This window comes from Microtus oregoni, unplaced genomic scaffold (assembly GCF_018167655.1).
Source record: "Microtus oregoni isolate MIOR12 unplaced genomic scaffold, Mior012 000009F_ref0000495, whole genome shotgun sequence".
NCBI lineage: Eukaryota > Metazoa > Chordata > Mammalia > Rodentia > Cricetidae > Microtus > Microtus oregoni.
The window spans coordinates 23797114-23823099 of record NW_024543068.1 but is presented as its reverse complement, the minus strand read 5'-3'; the positions used below and the strand labels follow the sequence as shown (position 1 = coordinate 23823099).

Below are 25986 nucleotides of genomic sequence, written 5' to 3'. Positions count from 1 at the left end.
TTAAGATATGAGTATTTAAAAAGTAGTATTGTTTCTGAGTACACGCTAACAGACTAATTTTTACAACTTTAATACATAAGCTTTGTGTGCCAGCTTTTTTCCCCATGCAAAATGAACCTTAATATGCCCTGCAATTAGTGACAAATAAGAAACCTTGTAATTAAGAGACGATCTGTTTATTTAAGAGCTTTTGAAGGCTGTAAAAGATTATGCTTGGCTATATATGAGGAAAATGTTGTGAAATAATGCCCCTCGGTTCCCCTTTTATAATAAATCTCAGCTGTGTGTTCTGCGCAAGGGCTCAGTGCCAAAAAGAACAGGTTCAACTTGTCCGTGAGGATTTGCACCACAGCAAAGCGACTGCTTTGTGGAGGTCACAGTGGAGGTCACAGGTTTGTGCAATGGAATAAAGGTGGGTTACAGACACTGCAGTCCTCGTGTTTCTTGCTGTTTAAGAATCAGTGTTAATGTCAAGCGTTAAAAGCATAGTTAGATCATAAAAGTAAACACCAAGAACAGTTCTCAGTGTGTTCCCAAATGAATTTAAAGTAACTTCATCAGCTCCTTGTACCAGAATACTTCTAAAGAGCTTCAGAGTAATTTTATCGTCATTTTTATTATGCAGAAAAATTATTTTATTTGGTAGTTCTGAATGTGTTTAGTGGAATAGGAGACCCTTGTGTAAGAATCAAGTGCTAAGGGGTAGGAGTTTCTTATGGCTGAGGGAGGGGAGTGTGGATGAGTTCCAATGCAAGGTCAGATGTCCTGAGAAGGTAAGAAGATGTATGTTCTCATTAAATTCTATTTCTCCCCATCTTAATAAGACCAGGGGGTCAGAATTTAACAACAGCAGCAAAGGAAATGCTGCTCTGTATTACTACTGAACTCTTTCCCCAAGTATCTTAGGATTATTCATTTGTCTGTTTGTCTGTCTGTCTGTCTATTTATCTGTTTACCTACCTACCTACCTACTTACCTACCTACCTACCTACCTACTTCAGTTTTTAGAAGAGATGACTCAAAAGAAGTAGTCTGTGGAGAGATGGTGAGAGCCAGGCATGGAAGCTCTGGGTTTAATTTAAGGATTCCAGAAAACCATAGAAGGAAATGAGCAGATGCAGAACTTACCTGCGCTGTGTTTTCCCTAAAGTTATGTCTGATTGTTTTTTTTTTTTTTTTATTTTGGTGACCATGTTTATTTTCAGTGGTGATTTCAACAGAGCAACAGGCAGCCGGTACTGTTGGTGGGAGATTAAGTGGTAATCTGTAGAATGTGTTTCAGCAAAGGCAGCTGACTGGCGGCAGCATCTGTCCTAGCAACTGGTCATATGTTAGGACTTACCAGTGCTAAAGACCAAGCTGTAAAATTGAGAAGTGCTTGGAAGTTAGGTTTTTCCTTGTCCTTTAGGTTGCTGTTGATACTTTATTAAGTGTACCTCTCTTTGTTTACTTTTTTTTTTATAAAAGGAAGACAATAGAATAAAATTAGTTTTTATCCCCATGAATTAAAACAAAAAGCAAAATAAAAAAAATAACTTAGAGCAAACTGTGTGACAGTCTAGATGCTTTTGCGTTGTGGGAACAGCACTTACACAGGAGAAAACTCCGAAAGGGCTGTGGCTGTCCTGTGCTGCTTTCCTAATCCTTAGAGTGGCCAGGAAGCACTGTCAGAGGCACGGTAAAGCCGGCTTAAGGCGTTGGCGGCTTAGGGCTCCATGGAAGGTAGTTTATTTCAGCATTGCTAAGAATTATTCTTCTTAGTTGAAATAGTCTTTCTGATCATATTTCAAAGTGTATACAGTTTATATGGCTGGAAAATAAGCCATTAATTTTATGTTATTTAAAGAAGTTGTTTCTGCTTATTATAAAAAAAAGTGAACATCTAAGAAAATGTATATAAAAATTAGAGTTCATATCTCAGTACGGGTGCAGTTTGCCTAAGTCTAAATGTTTTTAAGAAATTGTAAATATTTTTTGGAAATGACATTTTAGTAAACTAATATAACGTTCATTTAAAAAGAGCCTATATATTAATACATAAATAAGTACTTATACTTTATGATAAATGGTTATAAATCCATGTTGTTGCATATTAATTTGTACATGTCAATAAAGACTTGAAAATAGGGTCAGTTCTGGTGATACACATTATATTACAACATCACAGTAATATATTTGATATTCCTAAATATTTGATAAATGAATTTAAATATTCCTATAATAGGAAAGTGCATGGGACCTCTGGCAATGGATGGTTTAAAATCTCAGTAGGAGGTCTGGGGTGATGGCTCAGCAGTTAAGAGCACTGGCTGCTCTTGCACAGGACCTGGGTTCAGTTCCTAGCACCTATATGGTAGCTTGTAACTATCTGTATATTTCAGTTCCTGAGGATCCAACACCCTCTCCTGGCCTCCATGGCCACTGAGCATATCCACAGTACACATTAAAACCGAAACCAAATAAAAAAAAAAACTTAAAAATCCTCCAGACTTGGGTGGGGTATTAGTTATTTGTTTGGCTGCAACAATAAAATACCTAACAAAAGAGATTTTACAGCAATTGTTCATTCAGTAGTTCAAAGACCTTAACAAACAAAGAGATTTGTCATACACTGTTTCGGAGGGTGAGGTAGAGGATTGGAGGGGCCATTATAAAACACCTGTTCCTTCCTGAAATAGACATTCTTGATATGCACCACACACTGTCCCAGGCAGAGGATGTGTGTGACTCAATCTTTATAGCTTTTTGGTATATTTACACTGAAAAAATGTTTTTTTTTGTTTTGCTTACATAATAAAGGAACATTTAGGTAACTTTGCATAAACCAAATTTATATTTTATTGTGATCAAAAATGCACACACATTTTTACGATGTCATTCTCTTTAGTTAACTACTAGCTCACTTTTAAGTTGTCATTATCTTTAGTTAACTACTAGTTCATTTTTGGTACCAAGATAAGAATTATTTCTTAAAAATTAATTTTGTAGGAACTTACAACAAATCAGCTAAAATGTTCTGTGCCTAAAAATCTGATTTTGAAATTTCTGCCAAGAACTGTTTTCCTTAGAATTAACACAGTCTTTTTAAGGAAACAGGCTTTGTCTCACCAGATAGTCTCCCTTGATGTTTTTCTTTTCTGGTCTTTTTATAGAAACAAACATGATTTGCCGGACGCTATGTCCTCTTGGCAACAAATTATAGTCCAGCAGCAAGGCAAACAAAAGAGAAAGAATTAAAAGCAGTTCTCTCCCATTGTGTTGTTTGCCCACGCCCAAGGAAAAATAAATCTAAAATAACAAAATCAAAGTAAATAAATACCTTGGGTTTTTCCTCTCTTCCCTCCTTCCCTCCTTCTCTCCCCTTTGAGACAAAGTCTTCCTCTGTAGCCCTGAACTCCATAGTGGCAGACTTACTGTGACCCTCCTATCCCGCTTCCCCGAATACTCAGATTACAGGTAGGTACCATGTAACCTTTTCACTTCTGAGTAGGTTGCTTTTTATTTTTGAAACTCTTTCTGCAGTAGTTTATCTTGGTATGCTAACAATGTCTAAAGGTAGAGCTGAAGTATTATTTAAAGAACATGTTTCTGTGTGCTATTTGAACACTGAACGATGAGTTTTGAGAGTGGACGCAGTGAGTGAATTTGGTGGGCAGATTGTGATATTTCAGAGCCAATTTGCTAGAAACATTTTTTGAGTCTTGTCTTGACTAAGAGAGAATATAGCATAGCTCTTTAGCATAGGACCATTCAGTTGATAACAATGAACAAGGTTTATTCAGCTTGACAAATTAGAAATTCTGCATTCTGCTGAACTAGGAAACAAGGTGCTGTCTCAGTGTATGCAGTGTGAGGCCTCCTTTCTTATGTTTGAGAAGGAAAATATATTTTGGGTTGGTAGCAAATATGTTTTGAAGGATGAAGAGGAGTCAGAAAGGCTGATTCTAGGAATGTCATCATTAGAATGCTTTAGAAGTGATATTTTTTGAAGTTATATTCTGCCCATTTAAAAACATTTATCTTGTCTGATGATTTTAGTAAAGAACTGGGAAATAAAATGAGTAAATAAAATAAAATAAAGAAATGAGTGCTTGTTTTTTTCCCTTGGGGTGTTTCTTTAATTATGTGAACCAGACGTATATTAAGTTGGAGGAAAATCCTGTTTATTTTTGTGATACACAGAAAGGCAGCGGCTTATTCTGCTGAGTGGTCATGGATTCCTAGCAGACTCTGTTGCTGTCCCAGTCTTCCCCCCACACTCACCTTAGGCAATATAAATAGACTTAGAGAATTTCTGTGTTCCCTCAGTTCACTCAGCTTTAGAGGGAACACCGGCATAGGTCCCTAGTTATCTTTTAGCCTCCAGACCCCTGCCCTCAATTTGTCCTTTGACAGTTACTGTAAACTTTGAAAAATAATGAGAAAAAGTCATTCTGTGTGCCTGTCAGGGATGGGGGCTGAATTGAACCTATCATGAAATGATGTTTTACCAGGAAGTTATTACTGTGCAGCTGTTTCAGTGATGACAGGCTGACATCACCCTGGAGTGGCCCGAACAACAAAGTCCAGAAATTACTCTGCTTGTTCCTAAAATAAACTGAAGATACCTGCCCTACCACAGAAATGTGACTCTAAATAAGCAATTTGTAAACTGTGTCAAGCATATTCTTTTAGTTTGCTTGCATCCTAAAACATTAAAAAAATTCATACCAACACATATATGCATATATACATGCACACATGTTTATTAGGACACTTACCAAAATAGAAACTACAGAAATACCTTGTTTAATTTTTCTCAGTGACTTCCTGTAGACCCTGTCTCGGGAAGTAGCCTAGAACTGAGGTGACTCGGTGTGGGGAGAGTGAGAGGCTCGGGGACCCCAGTTTCTATAGCAGTGCCCCGTGCTCTGTAGAGTCTACAGAGTTACCTTCGGGAGAGGAGCACCTGCCTGCCTCGGGACCCCAGTTTCAATAGCAGTGCCGCGGCTCTGTAGAGTCTACAGAGTTACCTTCGGGAGAGGAGCACCTGCCTGCCATGGTTCTTTCCTGTGTTATTTAAATGACCTTAAGAAATGCAAGTAGAAAGCCAGGCTGTGGTGGGAGGCAGAGGCAGGTGGATCTCTCTGAGTTCGAGGCCAGCCTGGACTACAGAGTAAGTTCCAGGACAGGCTCCAGAACCACACAGAGAAACCCTGTCTTGGTTGTGGGGGGGGAGGAAGAACTACAATTAGAAATGATTTCCTTATACTCCATGTTTACTGAAATAAAAACTCTGCAAGGCAGAAACTGATTTGCACACATACATATACACGTATAAGATATATGTATATGTGATGTCCATGAATGGTTGTGTGTGGGCATGTACATGTGTGCATGTGTGTCTGTGAAGGTCTGCAGTTGATGTCAAGTGCCTTCCATGATTACTTTCTACCTCATATGTTAGTCAAGGCTCTCTGTTAAACCCAGAGACCAAGGATCTTCTGCCTCTGCCCCCCATGCTGGGATTACATATGGGCCTCCTGACTCACCTTGCGTTCCTGTGTGTGCTGGGGAGCTGAACTCTGGTCCTGACTCTTGCATACTTAGGTTCTATGCTTGTTCTTACAGGAGTAATGGATGGTGTATTCAGGCAAGTAAGATATTGTTGAGTGTATGGTTTGTAGCCATCTACCCATCTCTCCCGAGAGTAGTGATTAAACACACTCTCCAGGTTGCATGCTTTTCTGTGGCTCTGCTCATTAAATTTGTTTATCTCCAAAGCCTTTTGTTTATTGTATGACAACAATGATAAAAATGGAAAAGGTTTTAGTTTTGTGCTTTTTTTGAAACAGCATTTTCTACAGTATATTTAATCACTAATATAAGGCTTACTTTTAATCTTAAGAATCAAAAGCAGGGGCAGTAGTATCTCTTTGACTTCCTCAAATATATATTAAGCAAAGGGAACGTTTTATTACAATGGACTCTGTGTATTATGGGATGTGAAAGGGATTCCCACACATGATTTAAAACCTTCCTTGCTCTATGGAAGAGAGAGCCCGTGGTGAGAGCACTTGCTGCTTTTGCACAGAACCTGAGTTCACTTCCAAGCACCCACTTCCAAGTTCTCAACTGTGAAGATTTACTCCCAAGGAGGTCCTCAGTCCTCTTCTGGCCTTCCAGGCCATAGACAGTGCATGCAGGCAATCATACATTGAAATATTTGCAAAAAAGAAGAAATCCATACAAATAGCTATTCTAACAAGAAAAATGTTAAAGAGTGCTTGCAGAAAATATTTTCAACTAACACATAACACGATACTTAATCAGTGTTTTAATTTGTTTGGAAATATTCTAAGTGTATGGACCAGAGTGATCTGACACTAACACAGATCATCATTCTCCAGAATCCTGAGGTAGAGGGCATGGACCTTGACTGGGCTGTGCCCGGTTGACAGGTATTGTGGGCTCAGAATTGAACTCCACGTCTACAAGTCCTCCCACGTGTCCAGATCCTCTTGTGCCCACTCACTGAGCTGCTCAGAAGTTGAATGTAGGCATTGAGCAACATCTGGGACTCTAGCTACAGCTGTGGCAGGAACAGGAGCTTCCACAGTGGCTGGCCATTCATCCTCTGCTACGTAAGTCTGGGCTTCAGCTACTATGGGTTAAACAGAATCAGGAGCTGCAGCAGGGGCCTGACCGTCAAGCAGGATCTTTTGGGAACTACCCTGAGCATCTCCTATGGCCTGATCATCATGGAGAGAAGCTTGCAGGCTGTGGTTGAGTTTGGAATGGAACTCACTGTGAATGTGCCTGGAGACATGGACTCTACTTTAGCAGAGGCAAGGACAGATAAGTAACCATAGGAACGGGTGGACCCAGAAACATCTTTAAAGCTTCCACTTGATTCTGGCAGTTTTTCTTGAACATTCTGTGAATTCTTCTGCTTGTACTTAGCTCATTGGTTCTTGAATCAAATCTGGATCTCATACTCAGTCATACCAATCATTAGTGCCAGCTCCACACGTTCCTCCAGACTGGGAGAAGGGGCTCTTGTTCATTGGAGTACATGGTGTGTACTCTCTTAGAAAAGGTGTGTGACAGCATCTGCCTGTGGACTGGTCATATCAAACATGCTTTCTGTGATGGAGATAAGATGTTCCAGTATTGGCTTGCAAGCTTTCGTTTCTTACTATTTGCATTTCAAATTAGCATTGACATCCTTCTGAATGTAGTTCAAGCTGTCTGCACTGATGCGGTTTCGTCTTGACACTGTTCCTGCTGACTGCTCTTCCCTACTTACGTTTTTTTACTGTCATAAGGTAAAACATGTTGCTCTGGTAGTTTTGCTGTTCTTCCCAATGCACTGCATGGAGTCTCTATCCTATTCTAGTGTAAGCCGCACTGTCTCATTCTTTCACATATTGACTTTTCTATCCTTTTGATTCTCTTTTTAAAAAATGTCATTGTGTCTGTTCATTGTATATGGTACTGTACTAAGTTTTTGTCTAAATATGGGATATAAGTTGAACACATCTTTCCATGATTCCCTTCCTATTCTTTACTGTCCCTCCACCCTTTCCTTTTGATCATCTAGATGGTTTCATTCCTACTTGCATGTTATATTTACATTCATGATTTTATGTAAATACATAGAAAATCTAGAAACCACAAATGAGTAACCATATGACACTTGTCACCGTGAGAGTGGCTCAATTCACTTAAATGTGATTGTCTTCATTTGTATTTGTTTTCCTGTAGATGGCATACCTTGATTCTTTATGGCTGAAAAAAAATTGCATTGTTTATATACTGTGTTTTCTTTATCCATTCCTCTGTTGATAAACACATAGGTTGGTACTATAACTTAGCTATTGTGATGGGTGCTGCAACAAACATTAATGTGCAGGTATCTCTATAGCACGTTGACTTAGAGTTCTTTAGTTAAATACCCAGAAGTATCACTGGGTCATATAGTAGATCTATTTTTAGGGTTTTGTTTTTTGTTTTTTTTTTTAGTGATCTTCATACTGATTTCTATAGTTTCTGGATTAGTTTGTTCCCATTAGCAGTTTTTTTTTTATACAAGTTTTCCTCTTATTTATGTCTTTGCCAGTATTTGTTATTTGTATTCTTAAAGATTTATTTTATAGACACACACATATTTGAATAGTGTGTGTCCATCATTTGGATATGTTTGTGTGAAGCAGGTGCCTGTGTTGGAGTACAGATGGTTGTGAGCTGCTGGGTCTGAGTGTTTGTATTCTTCATGATTGCCATTCTAATGGGGTAGGTGGAATCACCCTGTGGTTTTGATATGTATTCTCTATTGGCTAGTGAGGTTGAAGAGTGTTTCGTGTGTTTGATACTCGTTTTATTTCGCCTTTTGAGAACTGTGTGTTCATTTTATTCGTTATTTATTGATTGGATTGTTGTTGTTTTTACTCCTTTTAGGCTTTTTGGGGGGCCCACCACCCAGCTCCCAAATAAATCACACACAGAGGCTTATTCTTAGGAATGCCTGACTGAAGCTTGGCTTTTTTCTTATCAGCTTTTCTTAAATTATCCTGAATACTTTTGCCTCTGGGCTTTTTCCTTTCCTTTCTTCTGTATGTCTTACTTTCAATCACACTCTGGCTGTCATGGTGACTGGCCCTTAGCGTCCTCCTTCTTTTACTCGTTTCTCCTATTTATTCTCTCTTCCTGCCAGCCCTACCTATTCTTGCTCCTACCTCGATATTGGTCATTCAGCTCTTTATTAGACCTTCAGGTGTTTTAGATAAGCAAAGAATCACAGCTTTACAGAGTTAGACAAATGCAGTGTAAACAAAAGTCACACATTTGAAAATAATACTCCCCAACACCGAGCTATTTGATTTTTTTCTGAGGTTTTAAGTTCCTTATATGCTGAAGATATGAACCCTTTGTCGAGTGTGTAGATAGCAAGGGTTTTCTTCTGTCCTGCAGGCTGTCCTTCACTCAGCAGCAGCAGACTTTCCAATTGCCTGGAGGTCCACTCTCCTGTTGTTGGCATTGTTTCTTGAATGATTAGAGCCCTACTCAGCAGTCCTTACCTATGCCTATATTTTACAGGGCTTCCTTACTTTTTTCTCTTAATTGTTTCAAAGTTTCAGGTCTTGTATTAAGGTCCTTGTTCTTTGGTTTTTAGCGTGATTTGTAAAGGAAGTTATTTAGCATTTATTGTATATTTTTGGCACCTTTCTAAAAAATTAGGTGGTTGTGGCTATGTGAGTTTATCCTGGGGTCCCATGGGCCGTTCTGTTGATCTGTGCATCTGTTTTTGAGGCAGCAACATGCTGGGTTTGTTGCCATGTCAGCATAACTGGAGTTAGGTGTTGTAGTACTTTCAGCATTGTTTTTCTCAGAGTGCTTTGCCTATCTCTGGTCTTTTGTGCTCCTGTATGAATTTTAAAGTTTTGTTTCTCTATTTCTATGAAGAATAGCATTGAGAAACTAGTTCAGTGATAAAGAGAACTTAATGCTCTTACCGAGGATCAGAGTTCGGGTTCCAACATCCATAATCCACACTGCTATTCACGATCACCTGTGACTCCAGCGCCAGGAGATCTGACACCCTCTTCTGAACTCCATGGATGTCTGCATTCACATGTACACAGACACATAATTAATAGATAAAAGTAATCTTAAATAATGCTAAACTTAAAACAAATGGCATTGAAATTTTGATGGGAATTAGCTGGAATATGTTGGATTACTTTTGGTGATATAGCCATTTTGACAATATTGATGTCCCCAGTCCATGATCATAGGAGGTCTCTGCTGTTTTCTTCAGTTTTCTCCTTCAGTCTTTTATTGTAGAAGGCTTGTATTTCACTTCTTAGTTAAGTCTTTCCATTTTTTCCCCCCTCTTTCTTCTTTTTGAGACAGGGTTTCTCTGTGTAGCCTTGGCTGTCCTGAACTCTGTAGACCAGGCTGGCCTCAATCTCATAGAGATCTACCTGCCTCTGCCTGCCAAGTGCTGGGATAAAGGTGTGTGCTACCACCGCCCAGCTATTTATTTATTTATTTATTTCATTTCATTTTTTTTGAAAGACCTGTGAATGAAGCTATTTTCCTGATTTCTTTCTTGACATGTTATTGGTATATAGAAAAGCTGCTGGTTTTTCTATGTTAACTTCATATACTGCCACTATAAAGTATATATCAGTTCCATGAGCTTTCTGGTAGGGTCTTCAGGATCTTTTGTGCATAAAGTCATATCTGCAAATAAGGATACTTTATCATCTTACTTTCCTAATTTTGGCTGATTTCCTTGTTTTGTTTCTCTAGCCAGGATTTTGAAGCATGATACTGAGTAATTGTGGAAAAAGTGGACACCCTTGTCTTGTTCCTGATTTTACTGGAAGTGTCTTTAGTTTTTCCACTTTCAACGTTGGCTATAGGTTTGTCATTTGCAGCCTTTATTATGCTGAGATGTGTTCCCCATGTTTCTTATATCTTCTGAACATTTATCATGAAGGAATGTTGGATTCTTTCAAAATACTTGCCTGTATCTGTTGAGTTACTACTGTGATTTCTGTTTATCTGTTGAGTTACTACTGTGATTTCTGTTTTGGAGTCTGTTTACATGTTATTTATTTTAATGTGCTGAACCATCCCTGTGTCCATTGGGTGAAATCAACTTGAAGCGTTTTTTAATTGGATTTGCAGGCATTTAATTTTTGGATGTATGTCTTCACTAGGAGACAGGATATTCCCTGGAGATGGATCTATACTTTTTGTCCTATGAATCCCAGCACTCAGGAGGCAGAAGCAGACTGATCTCTAGGAAAACAGTTTGTATTAGTTGCTTGTCTTGTTGCTGTGACAAAAGCCTGACCGGAACAATTTTAGGGAGGAAGGGATAATTTGTTTTGGCTCAGAGGGTTTGAGGTTACAGTCTGTCAATGGTGGAGAAGTCATGGCATGAGGAGCTGGAGGCAGAATGATGTTGCTCACACTTAAGAGTGAGTCTTCTCACCTCCGTGAACCTAATCTGGAATCCGTTACAGACCTGCCTAGAGGCTTTTCTCCTTGGTTACTCTGGAGTCCCAAGTTAGCAATCAGTATTTCCCATCAGAAAGAGTAAGACTAGCGATTAGTATTAAGTCTGTAAACATCAAGGAGGGAAAGGTAGATGAAAAGAGGGCGCTGGTGACAGGGGCAGGCAATGAGAGAGTCCTTGCTCAGGGTTGAATGAAAGAGAGGAAAAAAATGGAATCAAATAACGTTTAACAGTCTCATCTCAGAAGGCTGAGACAGGTGAGCCTGCAATCAAGGCCAGCGTGTATTCTTTGGGAAAGCCTATTAAAAGAAAAGAATAGAAAGAAGGGGAAGGAAGGGAGGGATGAGAACAACACAGGGCAGAGATGGCCTATTAACTTGACATTGGATATTAAATACAGGTATAAATATGGCAGGGAGGGTATAAAGTCCTAATACAGTCTCTGTTTATTGCAGCTCTTGTTCCTGACTCCCAGATTATTCTCATTCTCTCTCTCTCTCTCTCTCTCTCTCTCTCTCTCTCTCTCTCTCTCTGAGACGGGGGGGGGGGGGGACTTTTTTAACTTGATTACATAGATCTTGAATGTGAACTATGTAGATGATAACATAAAGTTGCAGTACCAAAGTATTGGCTATACTGAATTATTCTAAGGTGGTGGTTGACATCTCTCCCTCCTTCAGAGAATAAATGGTAGGACACCACAGCGTCAGCAACTCAGATGTTGTTGCCAATATTTTTAGTACATGCTTTCCCACTGCAGTGACTTAAGAAAGCTAAAATTCATGTCTTGAAATACATATTCTGTGTCATCCTTTGTAAAAAGTTGTAAATTAGAGAAATGATGAAAACTATCAGAATCAGAAATCATACACCTTATTAAGAAATAGAGATTTCTATAAGTCAGAGAGTCCTTTCCCAAGCAAATGATAAATACGTACATTGTATATAAGCATACTTAGATGGCTGAGTGGCATTTGATTTTGTGTCCTTGTATTGATGTGATACCTAGTAGTTCTTTCTTCTTTGAAAAGTACCTAGATGTTCAATTGAATTGAGTTCTTGATCATTAATTATTTTTTACATCATATGTGTATATATGTGCATATAGTACTCATTTGGTAAGCCTGATTTTATTATAAAAAGCCAAGATATTTATGTGATGGTTTTTCAAAATTTATTTTGTTAGCTCCTTTCCCTAGTTAGAACTTTAAAAAAAAACTGATCATTAAATCTGTGAAAAGTATCTTATAAAAATTGAAATATATACGATTGGCCTATGCTTATATTTTGGTTAGCTCTATGGATACTAAAAAATAGTACTGATTAAGGCAAAATTTTGCATTTATTGGTGGATTTCATTTTCCTCCACTAAATTTCCTCATTATAATTTCATTTTCCTTCATAAATTGTATGACTGGATGTTATAGAATGTGCTTTGTGATGAAATGCATTTTACCCACAGAATCATAAGCCTGATAGCTATTTTTTAATTTTTAAAATATTTTATTTTATATTTTAAATTATCTGTATATGTGTGGCAGTGTGTGGAATGTGCATATAAGTGCAGCAGCTTCAGAGACGAGGAGAGGGCATTGGATCCTCTGGAGCTGGGGTTACAGGCATTTGTGAGCTGCCCAACATGGGTGCTGGGAATTGAACTTAGGTCCTTTACAGGAGCTGCAAATGATCTTCACTGCTGTGCTCTCTTCAGCCCCTAATGACTGTTCTTTCTAACAGAGAAATTTACTTCATCTTTAAAATTACTACAAATAACAATATGAAAATACTATTAAAATGTATGTCCTCCATTACTCTTTAGGGTCAACAGATTTCTTTAGCACCGATCCAGAAACTTGAAGAGGCTCTCTATGAGTACCAGCCCCTGCAGATAGAGACCTGTGGACCTCAGGTTCCCGACCTGGAGATGTTGGGAAGACTTGGGTAAGCATCAGAAGCACTTTCCATAGAGAGGAGCTGATGTAACGGACATTCTGTTTTTCTTAGGGTTGCTTTACAAAACTTAATCTCATTTCTTAATAGTCAGTAGTACTACGTTGAGTTCTATTTAACATCTTGACTTTTCAGTGTATGTGCTAGATTCTTGAGGTTAGGGCTGAAAGCAGTTCTCTTTGTGAGGCTGTCATTTGCAGCCATAGCTGAGTGACTGGTTTAGCTTACCACTTGTTTGAATTAAGGATTACCTCAGTAAATAATAGATCAATAAAAATTTTAATTCAGCATCTTCCATAAAAATTGGGAGACTTAATCACTCTCTTTGCTGAGCCACAAAATATTTTGTCAGTAGGTGAAATATAGGACTGGACGAGGTCTCAAAGGATATAGTGTATGCATGTATTCTTTTGGAAAGTGAATTGAGATCCTGGCTTTTGTGAATAATGCAGACAGTCTCTCCTGGGAGCAAATGGGGTCTGTATTCCGTTGGGAAGGCCAGACGCAGATGAGCTAGGTGGAGGAAGTCATGGTTCCGTCTGGGTGTTCAGTGTAAACTGTTGAATAGGAGACTGATTCAGGAATAATGTGAAAGGAAAGAACACACACAGTGAGGCCACATGATTAACACCAGCAAGTCCATCAGCAGAGACTGGGAACAGGAAGCACAACAAAACCTACGGTGTCCTCCAGTTAAAACCCACACCTAAGGATGCTGCACCGTGTTCTACATACGGCTATTGAGGTTCCATAGTACCTAAAGTAAAAATGGCATGCCATTTAATTATTTGGTATTGGGTAACTCTTAAGGATAGATAAAATTTAGTTCTGTCTTCTCTTAAAGTCCTACAACCTCCAATGTGAAGTCAACAGAACAGGAAAATCTAAAACTCCCCTTGAGGTAACAAATTTATTAAATAATTGTCCTATACACTAAAAGTTAAAGCCGAATGAGATAAGATAAGCATGCATTTTAGGGAGATTGTGTCTGTGCATATGTGTGTGCTGCTGCGTGTCTGTGTGTGTGTGTGTGTAGGCCAGAGGTGACCAGAAGGAGCTGTCTGCATTGTTTTCTGAGACAAGATACCTCACTGGGACCTGGGAATCGCGGGTCAGGCTAGCCTGTCATCACCTCCCTCCACTGTGGGTTATTAGCAGGTACAGCCACATCTGGATTATACCTGTCATCACCTCCGCAGTGAGTTCCTAGCAGGTACGACCACATCTGGATTGTGACATGTGTTCTAGTGATTCAACTCAGATCCCCATGCTCTTTATCCACTTTATCCACTGAGATATTATTCTTCTGCTCCAAGAATATTATATTTTATGACATAGAAAACTTACATGTAACACAGATGTTGGGTTAGAAAATCTTTGCCTGAATTACCAACAGCCAGAACTATCATTTTCATCTTTCCTTAGAATCTTTCATGTCAATAAAGATTAGGTGTTTAAAATAATGCTGCTTCTGTTAAAGAGTTTAACATTTTCTAATAAATTTGTTACAAAAGCTACATTTATGAGATCATGGAAATGATCATGGCTTATTACATGGAAAGTTAAAATGTTTTGAATTGAAAAAAAAAATACTTATTGAGAGAGAAAAAAAACACCACAGCACCACAGTGCCAGTGGGTGGGGGTTCAGTTCTCTTCTCCCACCTTGGATTCCGGTCATCAGCTTTGGCACAGGCACCTTTGTCCTCTAAGCCATCTCAGTGACTTCAGAGTAGCAGTGAAAGAAGAAGAAGGGGAAGAAAGTTTGCTGTCGTCACATCTGCACATTGTCATTGTGAGAGTGTGCTATAAAACCAAGGAGAGCTACCAAAAAATAACAAAAGAAACCAGGAATAATTAACAGTACAGACTATAACAGAAAACAATGGGTTCATAAAAGTTGCAATTAGAACAAGGAAAATGGCTCCTCAGTTAAAGAGCATGCAAGATCATGAAGTCTAGAGTTAAGACTCCCATGTATTATGTAAATGCAGATGGGTATGGTAACCCGCTTGTAATTCCAGCCTCAGAAGGCATACATAAGGAATCCCTGAACAATCTGACTAATGGGACTAACCATATTGGCAAGCTCTGGAGTTGACTGAGAGACCCTGCCCATTGAATAAGGTAGAAGGGTGATAGGATGATTTTTGACATCAACATTTGACCTCCACATATTTGTACACCCACATGTAAACATTTACACACACACACACACACACCATGTGCCACAGCCACATACATGAAAATGGGAAAATAAAATGTCTAGTGAAGGAAAAGTAGGAAAAGAAAAATAATAAGGAAAATATAGAAAGTAGCCTTATAACAGATATAATCTCAATGATATCAGGAGTTATCAGATGGAGAGATGGTGCAGCAGTTAAGAGCTCTTGTTGCTCTTACAGCAGACCCTCGTTGGGTTGCTAGCCCCCAAATTGGATTGTGAGCCACCTACCTGTGCATCTGGTGTCTACAGGTACTGACACAAGGATGCATATACATATACTCAGGTATACACACATGCACATACAATTAATAAACAAATCTTTCAAAAAATGTTAAATGTAAATGTTTTAACTAGGCAGTAGAAATTTCTGTAATGATGTAAATGCTGTAGGTCTATACTGCCCAGTGTGGTGACCACTGGTCACTTTCTACTGAGCACTTAAATTGTGTCTCGTGTAGCCAAAGAACTCAATTTAAAACGTTATTGAATTTTATTAAGTGTTAAAAGTTTGAGTTTTTAAGATTGGGATTTTATTATTTAATTTTGCTATTACCTCTTCAAATATTTCTTCATCCTTGTTTTCTGTTTTTACTACACCTCTGATTTCATGATAAACCCTTTAAATGACCATTTTAAAGGTGAGGTAACAGATATATACAGTAGTCTACCTTAACAAATTTCAGTGGACAATTAATTTAGTATTGTTAAGTAGTTTCATATTGTTGTGCAACCAACCGTCTGTACTGTCTATCTCCAGAACTTTTCATTTTGCAAAACTGAAACTGTATTAAACTGTATTAATCCCCCTTCCTCTCAGTGCCTTTTTGTTTCTGTAGTCTGACTACTCTTAAGTACCTCATAAATAGAATCATATAGAATCTAGACTCTGTCTTTAGTGGATGGCTTAGTTCACATAGATAGCATCATGTCCTCAAACATCTGTCCTGTTGAGATGTATAACAGGCCTTTTCAAGTTAAATAATGGCATGTTGTCTATGTATATACCTCTTTATCCACTCGTCTCTCTCTCTGGGCATTTGAGTTGTTTATATCTCTGGGTTATTATAAATAGTGTTTCTGTGAACCTGGGTGTTCAGTTAGGGTGTTTATTATAGGTGCCCTGCATTCATTGCTCTTAGATGATATCCAAAGTAAGGTTGTTGGGTCATTTGCTAGTTAGCTTTTAGTTTTTGTATGAGAAACTTCCATCCTGTTCTCCACCAAAGCTGAGCTATTTTCCCTAAGAATATATTACCAGTATTCCATTTTTTTATTATTCCTACAAACACTTGCTGTGTAATAGTAACTATATGAGTGATTGCAGGTGGGCACACATTACACTTGCAGTGGATGTTTCCAAAGTAATGAGTTGACTATGTTTCAATGTTCAGTGGCCATATGATGTGAAATTTCCCCTCTGTATACTGTGAATATGTTTTATTACTATTGTTTAATAAACAAGCTGCTTTGGCCTATGGTAGGGCAGAATATAGGTAGGCAGGAAAACCAAACTGAATGCTGGGAGAAAGAAGGCAGAGCCAGGGAGATGCCATGTAGCTGCCAAAGGAGAAAGACTCTAGAACCTTACCAGTAAGCCACAGCCTCGTGGCAATACACAGATTAATAGAAATTGGATTAATTTAAGATGTAAGAGCTAGCTAGGATTATATCTGAACGATGGCCAAACAGTGTTGTGATTATTTGGGTCTGGGCAGCCGGGAAATAAATGCTCAGTCTCTGATTAGAGCCATGTGAATATCTCCTTTTAAAAATATGCTATTATTTAGTATTGTGTGTGCATACACACTCTTGCATATGTGCTTACACATGGAAGTCAGAGGACAGTTTTCTGAAGTTGATTCTTTTCTTTGTCCTAGTGGGTCCCTGGGACTAAATGCAGATAGGCAGAGACCCTCACCAGCTGAATCATCTTGCTGGCCCACATACTTTACATTTATTTTTATTGAGTACATTTATGCATGTGTTAGTATACTTGCAGAGTATTTAAAAAATTAATAGCAAATGGTCTTTATATTTCTAGGTAGTTGCTTAAAGTAGTATTTAGAAAAGGCTGATTCTTGGTTCTTAAATTTGTTTTAAATGGATTAGTTCAGGTTTTTGTTAATGAAATAATTGATAGTAATCTAGAATGTCTTAAAACATTGTTACTTAAAAATGAGAATTTATTTAAAGATTCATTAAAGTATAAATTTACATATATATACTTTGTGTGTACATTTCCATGAGTTTTGACAAATGCATAGCATGTACAGCCACAAATAAAATCATGCCATTCACTGCTTTGTCTGGTGGTGGTGGCGGCACACACCGTTAGCCTCAGCACTTGGAAGGCAGAGGCAAATGGATCTCTATGTATGAGTTCAAGGCCAGCCTGGTCCACAGATTGAGTTTCAGGACAGCTAGAGCTACACAGAGAAACCCCATCTCACAAAACAAAAGCAACAATAGAAAGGAATTTTCAGGCACCTAACTATTGCTAATGTCTTCAAGGTAGAGTATGACAGGTACTATTTCTAGTCAAGGGCTTTACTTGTTGATAGTAAGATGTGATTTCCTCTAAAACAGACAAACAATTTTTAAGTATACTGCTTATTTAAAATAATACAAAGTCCTTGGAAGCATCATAAAATCAAAAATATAGGCAAACAAAAATTATAAAAATAATTGAAGTATGTGTATGTATTAACATAATTTATATTATACTTTATTGTGGTCATTGAAGTATTTTTAAGCTAGTTTGGGCTCGCGCTCTCTCTCTCTCTCTCATTCATATCTGTTTTTGTTGGTATTTGAATTAGAAGTCAACTCACACATCACCACACATCACCATGAACCTTTGTGTCTTAGCTCCTAGTCTGGCTGTAGTCTGGTGCTCTTTAAGTCTCTTTTTATGCAATCATGGAAAAATATGTTTCTGCTTGAAGCAGTTGTCAAACAAGCGTCTTTCATCAACAGTCAGACACAGGGCAGCTGAAGGAAGCTGTTTAGTCTAGAGTAAATGCTCACGAGATTTCAAGGTCACTAAGGAAATGTAATTATGCAGTCTGTTCCAGAATCATATTTTTGTAGTTAAGACTTTAACAATATTAAATCATAATGCTAATTAAAAATATGTAATGAGATATATTCTAAAATTAATCTCAGAAAAGCAGCTCCCGTAATAAATTAACACAGTGAAATACAGTTGTTTTTTTTAACTAGGACTCCAAAGAAGCAAGTTCAGTAGGAAATTTGTTAGCCCCTGTAGAAGCTATAAGATTTTCATTGGAAAATGAAACTTTTTAGTATTTTCAAGTTTTTTGAGAAGCAGTGAAGTTTTTAGCAGTAACTTTGTTTTGTTGTTCACTTGTTTATCACTCAGCAGGTATTTATGACATATTTACTTGTGGGACAATTTACTGTGATAGGTGCCAAGAAAATAGCAATGAACAAAACAGAAGAAAATGCCTCTTAATATTCTGGCCTAAAACTAACAATAAAAATACATTATCAGATCTGTTAGTGGATTGTTTTATTTTTGTTTTTTTTTTGTTTTTATTTTTTATATTTATTTATTTATTTATTTATTTATTTAAGATATCTGTCTCTTCCCTGCCACCGCCTCCCATTTCCCTCCCCCTCCCCTGATCAAGTCCCCCTCCCTCATCTGCTCAAAGAGCAATCAAGGGTTCCCTGACCTGTGGGAAACCCAAGGACCACCCACCTCCATCCAGGTCTAGTAAGGTGAGCATCCAAACTGCCTAGGCTCCCACAAAGCCAGTACGTGCAGTAGGATCAGAAACCCACTGCCATTGTTCTTGAGTTCTCAGTCGTGTTTTTGTTTTGTTTTTTCGAGACAGGGTTTCTCTGTAGCTTTGGAGCCTGTCCTGGAGCTAGCTCTTGTAGATCAGGCTGGCCTCGAACTCACAGGAGTGCTGGGATTAAAGGCGTGCTCCACCACCGCCCAGCTCTGTTAGTGGATTGTTTAGCCAGAGTTTTCTACTGCCAAAGAACCAACAAGGATACACAGTTTGCGGATGAGATCTCTATTGGGAATTGGCTCCTATGATGGTGGAGTACCAAACCTAGCAGAAGAACAATTCACTGAGTCTTCAGAACTGAGAACAGTGCAGTTGATTTGAGTCCTGGTGTGACGCCAAAAGCCTGAGAATGAGCAGGTGGGACGTGATGGAGTTGATAACAGGGTTCAAGTCCTGATGGCAAGACTTGAGAACCTGGACTTCTGGCATCTGAAGATAGAGGATAAATGTCTTTGTTCCAGCGTAGAATGAACTTGCCTTCTTTGATTTTCTTCCTGGTTTGAGCTGGTTATTGGGTGAGGTGAATCTTCTGTACTCAGACTGCTGATTGAAATGTTCATTTCTTCTGAAAACACTCCTACAGAATTTCCTGTAAGGATTGTGTTTTTGAAAGGAAAATCACCAATAAAATGGTAAAATGTGTATTATTTGACCACCAGGGCTTGCTTTTAATTCTGAAATATTTCAGGGTAGGAGAAGCGTCTTTCTGTTGTACTTTGTATTTGCTTGGTGATATTTTAGGTAATAGTTCAATGCCTATTACCATTCTTGGTTTCTGTATTCCTGAACATAATCTTTCTCTCCCTAACTGTGCCCCCTCCTACCTCCTCACACCCTCTTCTTTGACAGCTTCTCAATATGGTATTCCAAGCTGACCTCAGACTCACAGTCCTCCTTCCTCTGCCTCCTGAATGCTTACTAAACAGGCATGTATCAACACATCCAGCTTTTACTTTTACAGTTCTGGAGCTCTAGAGCATTGCTAAGAAACTGTCATTCTTCCTCAGGAAGACTTGTATTTGAAGGCTTTATCTTTCATTTGGTTAAAGTTAAGATGTTAAGGCTTGGTGTTGACTCTGTCCTTTTCTTGACTCTGAAAGTGGCTTTGTTTGTTACACATAATTTAATTTACCCAATCTTCTTCAAAGCTTCAGTGTATAAAGTACTGAGGTATTTAAAAATGATGTATTGAGGATTTCTTAATCTTTCATGCTTTCACATTGTAGATTATATCTATGTTTGCTGTTGATTTTTTTTTGAGACAAGATCTCATGTAATCCAAACTGACCTTCAACTCTGCACATAGCCAAGGATGACCTTGAACTTGATCCTCTTGCTTCCTTTCACTTTTTAAGTGATGGAATTAGAGACTTGAGCCACCACATTTTATGTTTGAGGGACCAAGCTCAGCACGTTACACTGGTAGGCAAGCACTCTGACAACTGGACCCACATCCCCAGCTTGTATCCATTTCTGAAAGGGAAGAAAATAGAAAGTAAACTAGTGAAGGATATACTTATTTACTAAATGAATTGTTTTTGCGAAATTTATTTTAGTTGTGTATATGTGTGTACATATCATATCCAGTTACAGAGGATTTTGATGTAAAATAACCCGCTAGTTATGGTGTGAACCATTTGGGAAGTATAGATTTAGACAAGAAGCACAGAGCACAGTGTACTGCATGATTGTTCTCAGGCCGAGGCATCTTACTCCTGGAGAACAGAGGTGAACATAGGCAGGCAGACAGAGACGGCCTCTGCTTTCCCATGTTGTAAAGCAGATACCACAGTCCTCCACAGGAAAAGTCGTTATCTTTACCATATCCTTACCAATGAACCCTTTTCGAAAACATTTTTTTTTCCCAAGACAGATTTTTTTTTGTGTGTGTAGTCCTGGCTGTTCTGGAACTTACTCTGTAGACCAGGCTGGCCTTGAACTCAGATCCACCTGCCTTGCCTTTTAAAGTTATTTTATGAGTAAACAGTAAAAACAGTTTTTTTCAGATAAATTAAGAGGAATTTAAAGGGCACACCCAGGTTATTTTTCCTTGTTATGTGTGTTCAGTGTATGTAACCAAAACTGACAGTGCTTTGACTGCTAAGTCTAGATTTCAGTGCCTCCCTAGTGATTCTGAAGTTTTTATTACCTCTGGCTCTTGCAGCATTTCTGTGTCAAGATTCCAAATATATAAATAATAACATTTAGCTTTTATCATTATCTTTTACTCTTTTGTGACATCAAAATTCAGTACTTTGTAAAATAAAAATGGTTTAATGAGATCACACCAAGCCATTACAGTATCTGACACACAAAAGGAGCTTGCAACTGCCATTGCTTGTTCAATAATTATAAGAGACTCTCATTTTTAGGCTTATGAACATTAATTGAAAGGATTAATCCAATTAATTGCTCATTCTTCTGTGATTTTCTTTTTTTCCTAGAAGTCTGTATGTACACATACTACACACTTGCCTAGAGCATCTAAAAATGATATTAAGCTCTTTATGGTAACCAGGCATCATGAGAAGTAGACAAATGTTGATATCCATCCATCAGCAGGGTGAATGAGTTCTTGCCTCTAATTACTATGGAATAAAGTCCATCCTGTTTAATGGCTACTCAGAGCATAGACTGTGCAGGGTGTAGGCAGTTTGAATGGGTTGGCAGTTCTTTCTGGTTCTTACTGAGAAATAGACCCCATTGATTACAGATTAGCATGTGGGGTTCATTCAGGGGTGAGAGACATGCTCTAAAATTGAATTGTCATGGTTGGATAGTCTACAAATTTATCAAAAATCATAGAATCGTACACTTCAAATATATTAGCACCCAAGAGACAGAGACAGGCTGATCTCTGTGAGTCCCAGGCCTGCCTGGTCTATGTAGGAATTTCCAGACCAGCCAAGATTATACAGTGAGCCCCTGTGTCAATACCTTCCCAATGCCTGATATTAGTGGGCTGGGGAGAGATCCAGTGAATGAAATACAAGCTGCACAGAATGAGGGCCTTGGTTTGGGGCCCCAGTAACCATGTCAAAAGCTGGGCATGGCGGATTTTTTGAGGTGTGGGGATGTTTTGCTTTCTTGGTTTTAGGGGTGTGTTTTTAGATTCCTGTTTGTTTTTTGAAAAAGAACTTAAAGTTGGATGAGTAGGGAGGGAGAGAGGATTTGGAAGAACTTGGGAGATGGGGAGAATATAATCAGAATATATTTAAATTTAAAAATATTTTAAATAACAAAAATATAATAGAAAGAAGACATATTTAAGAAATACGTTAACAAGCTCCTTTTGTGGGTCAGATACTGTAATGGCTTGATATGATGTCACTAAACATCACAGCTACCTTAAGGTGGGGTATTCACTTTTGGTTAAACCTATATTCTAACATCTGCTTATAAAACAAAATAGGTTTTGTTTTTTATATAGCCTGAGGGTTAAAGTGTTAAGGATTAATGGTACCTCTCACATAGCAATACGTAGTATCATATAAGTAGCAGAGAAGCAATTGAATAAGTAAAATATATGTATATGTATCTCCCTATCATCTATCTATGCATCTATCTGTCTATCTAAATAGTATCTGAATCTAAACTTAAAGCTGTTATGATTTTATTATTGCAATGACCTAAAAGAGTATATTGTGGCAGCAAAATACTGACTGTTGCCTATTTGTAAAGGTGTACACACTGATATGTTGATGTTGTAGTGAGGAGAGGGCCCGCTTGTTTGTCCCGGCCACCCGGCTAGCTTAGCCCCAAAATAACCACACAGAAATTGTATTAATTAAAACACTGCTTGGCCTATTATCTCTAGCTTCTTATTGGCCAACTCTCACATCTTGGTTTAACCCATTTCTATTAATCTGTATATTGCCACGTGACTGTGGTTTACTGGCAAGATTCTAACCGGCATCCATCTCAGGCAGGGATCCATGGCTTCTCCCCTTACTCTGTTCTTCTTTCTCCCAGCATTCAGTTCTGTCTTCTCGTCCTACCTAAGTTCTGCCCTATCAAAAGGCCAAGGCAGTTTCTTTATTCATTAACCAATGAAAGCAGCACATAAACGAAGGACTTCCTACACCATGTTGAAGTAAAGATCCCCCATCCTGGGTTGGGGGGGAGGTGGAAAATGATAGGAGGAAGGCCCTCAGTGTTGACCTCTGAGTGTATAGTTGGGCGCATCCATAAACATGTGCACAGACATGCATACAACACACACACACACACTCACACACACACTCACACACACACACACACACACACATTATTAGTAGCTCACTGTATTTTTTAGCTTGGCAAGGTTCACCTGATATCTGATAAGTAAATATCTAAGGTATTTACTTACATGATTATTTTTATCCTCATAACTATAGCTGAACAGGTTCTCTCATCTTTTTTATGGGTTATTTAGTAATAGTGAAATGTTTTCCTTTGGCATTGTTCTTCTTTGTTATTGTGAGCTAAGAACAAAATTCTAAATTAAGTGTATCTTCTGAAAGCTTAAATGTCTTTATACCCTCTTAGGTGCAGTGCTTTGAGTAATAATTTTCAGGACATTAGAGTTGGTGTAATTGCTGTGAATCATTGCTTTGCGTCATCCTTTAAGTGATTCCATCGTGCTCTCACCCTCACTGCTTTGACTTCTGCTCCGTTCTGTTTTGTTTTAGCATTGTGGGAAATAATTGAAATAATTTCTAAGATGATAAAACATGCTTCAACCTATAATAAAAATAAAATCAGTAGGACCCCGTAATGTTTCTTATGTCAATGAAGGGATCTACAGGGCGTACGTGTCAGCTTGAGTAGCTTTACATAAAATAAGCTTACATCTTCACACACACAATTGAAGTATAGGGCTTGATGAGCTTTATAAGCATAAGCAAGGTAACAAATGTATATATGAACTCTTCAAGTTTTCTGCTGTCCCTGTGATTTTTTTCCTTCTAAAGTCTCAGTTCCCCACCAGGAATCCCACTAATATGCTTTCTGAATTACACGTTCATTTACAGTGCTTAACATTTTGTACAGATGAAATGATAATAGTTGCATTCGTTTCTGACTTGTATGGGTCAGTATAGAATACTTACTTTGACATTAATCTATGCTGTAGTGTATATCTGTGACTCATTAGTTTTGATTGTACAGTAGCGTCCCATTGTGTATATACCACAGTTTATCTCTCACTTGCTGACAGGTGTTTGAATTGTTTCCAGGTTTCTCTGCAGTCAGTTCTGGTCTTTTAAATAAATCTGATAGGAATATCCCTATCAGAATATGCATACTTGCTTTCTTTGATGTGAATACCTAGGAGTAGAAGAGTGCACCATTTATAGGTATTTATATAAGTTTTTAAGAAACTCACAGCTGTTTTCCAAGGGGGTTACATCATTTTATGTCCCCCTCCTCCCCTCTGTGGTCTCTAAGGTCCAGTTACCTCATTTGTTGGCACTTGATACAGTCAATCTTTTCAAAATTTTAGCTGTTTTAATAGCTGGGTGGTGGTATTGTGTTTTAAAGTCTGTTTCACTGGTGATTGACTACTCTGAGAATCTCTTCCTGTGTTTGTTGCTTTTTTTGTTTTTTTCTGATCAAGTGTTTGCTCAGATCTTTTATCCATTTTGCAGATGGGTTGTTTGTCTTTTTATTGAGAGGTGTTGGTCTGTTGTAGATTTAAGATGGCTGATACGATTGGCAAGCATGCCTTCTCTATCTCTGGCTTCTCAGTTCCTAAGTGTTCTTTGGAAGAGCACAAACTTCAATTTTGATTGAGTCCATTTTATCTAGCTTTATTTTTCCTTTTATGACTTAGGCTTTACATGTTACATCTATGAAATTTCTCCCTGAATCAAAGTCAAAATAATTTCTTTTAGACACTTTATTATTGCCTTGGGTTTAACATCATTTATGTCTGTGATCCTGTTTTTTTTCAGCGACTTGGGATGTTTAGTAGTTTTTGTCTGTTTTGTTGAAGACAGTTCTTTCTCCACTGAATTACATCTGTGCCCTAGTGAGAGATCAGGTGACTATAGGTGTGTTTGCTAATGATCCTAGAGTCATGCTGTCCTGATTACTTTGGTTTTATAATAACTCTGAATATTGAAAAAAGTCTTGTAATTTTTGTTTTATTTGGGAGGGTGTTGGCTGGATTTTGTTTTTATTTTATATTTTGTTATTTTAACTTTCTTCATAAATTCATGCAAATTTTAGGGTCAGCATCTACATTACTATAAAAAGGTCGGCTAGACTTAAAAACACCACCAACCAACAAACAAACACAGGCCTTTTACAGGTGCAGTAACTCCTGCCTGTCACCCCAGGAGGCAGAGATGGAAGGAATTCGTGCATGAGTTGGAGGCTAGCTTGGGCCAGAAATCGAGACTGTCTCTGCTCACTGGTGATGCTAGAGCAGTTTTTGATTTGTAAAGCAGTTGGTAATACAGAGAACATACACATTATTTCATGCACACAGCCTGCTTCGTTTCCCTAACAACTAACATTGGTATGGTATGTTTGTAAGAATTAATCAGTATTGATTTATTTTTATTAACTAAAATTCCTACTTTAGATTTCCTTAGTTTAACCTGATACTTTTTCTGATCCAGTTTCCTACTAGAGTTCCCTTTCGTAATGAGATCAGAGTTATACTTGCTCATGAGGTCTACCATAGATATCGGTTACCATTTTTATCATATCGGGAATATGTATATTGTTAGCTGGGTGTAGCGGTGCACGCTTTTAATCCCAGCTCTTGGGAGGGGGAAGCAGGCAGATCTCTGTGATTCCGAGGCCAGGCTGGTCTACATAGTGAGTTCCAGGATAGCCAGAGCTGCAAAGTCAGACCATTTCCTAAGGAAAACCAAACAGCAAGTACAAAGAGTATCTATTTTGTCAGCATGTCCTAGTGCATTCGGTAGCCACTTTGATACCCAGGCTGAGGAAGTGTTGAGCTTCTCAGAAGCAAAATTACACTTACCC

At 38.2% G+C, this 25986-nt stretch overlaps 1 protein-coding gene across 1 annotated transcript in view; it reads left to right on the top strand.

The window, feature by feature from the left end:
* Mnat1 (MNAT1 component of CDK activating kinase) overlaps window positions 1-25986 on the top strand; it is a 132297-nt gene that overhangs the window by 70182 nt on the left and 36129 nt on the right. The window contains exon 7 of the mRNA XM_041658381.1: window positions 12831-12952. Coding sequence (XP_041514315.1) covers window positions 12831-12952 — 122 coding nt within the window. The remainder of the gene's footprint in view (window positions 1-12830; window positions 12953-25986) is intronic.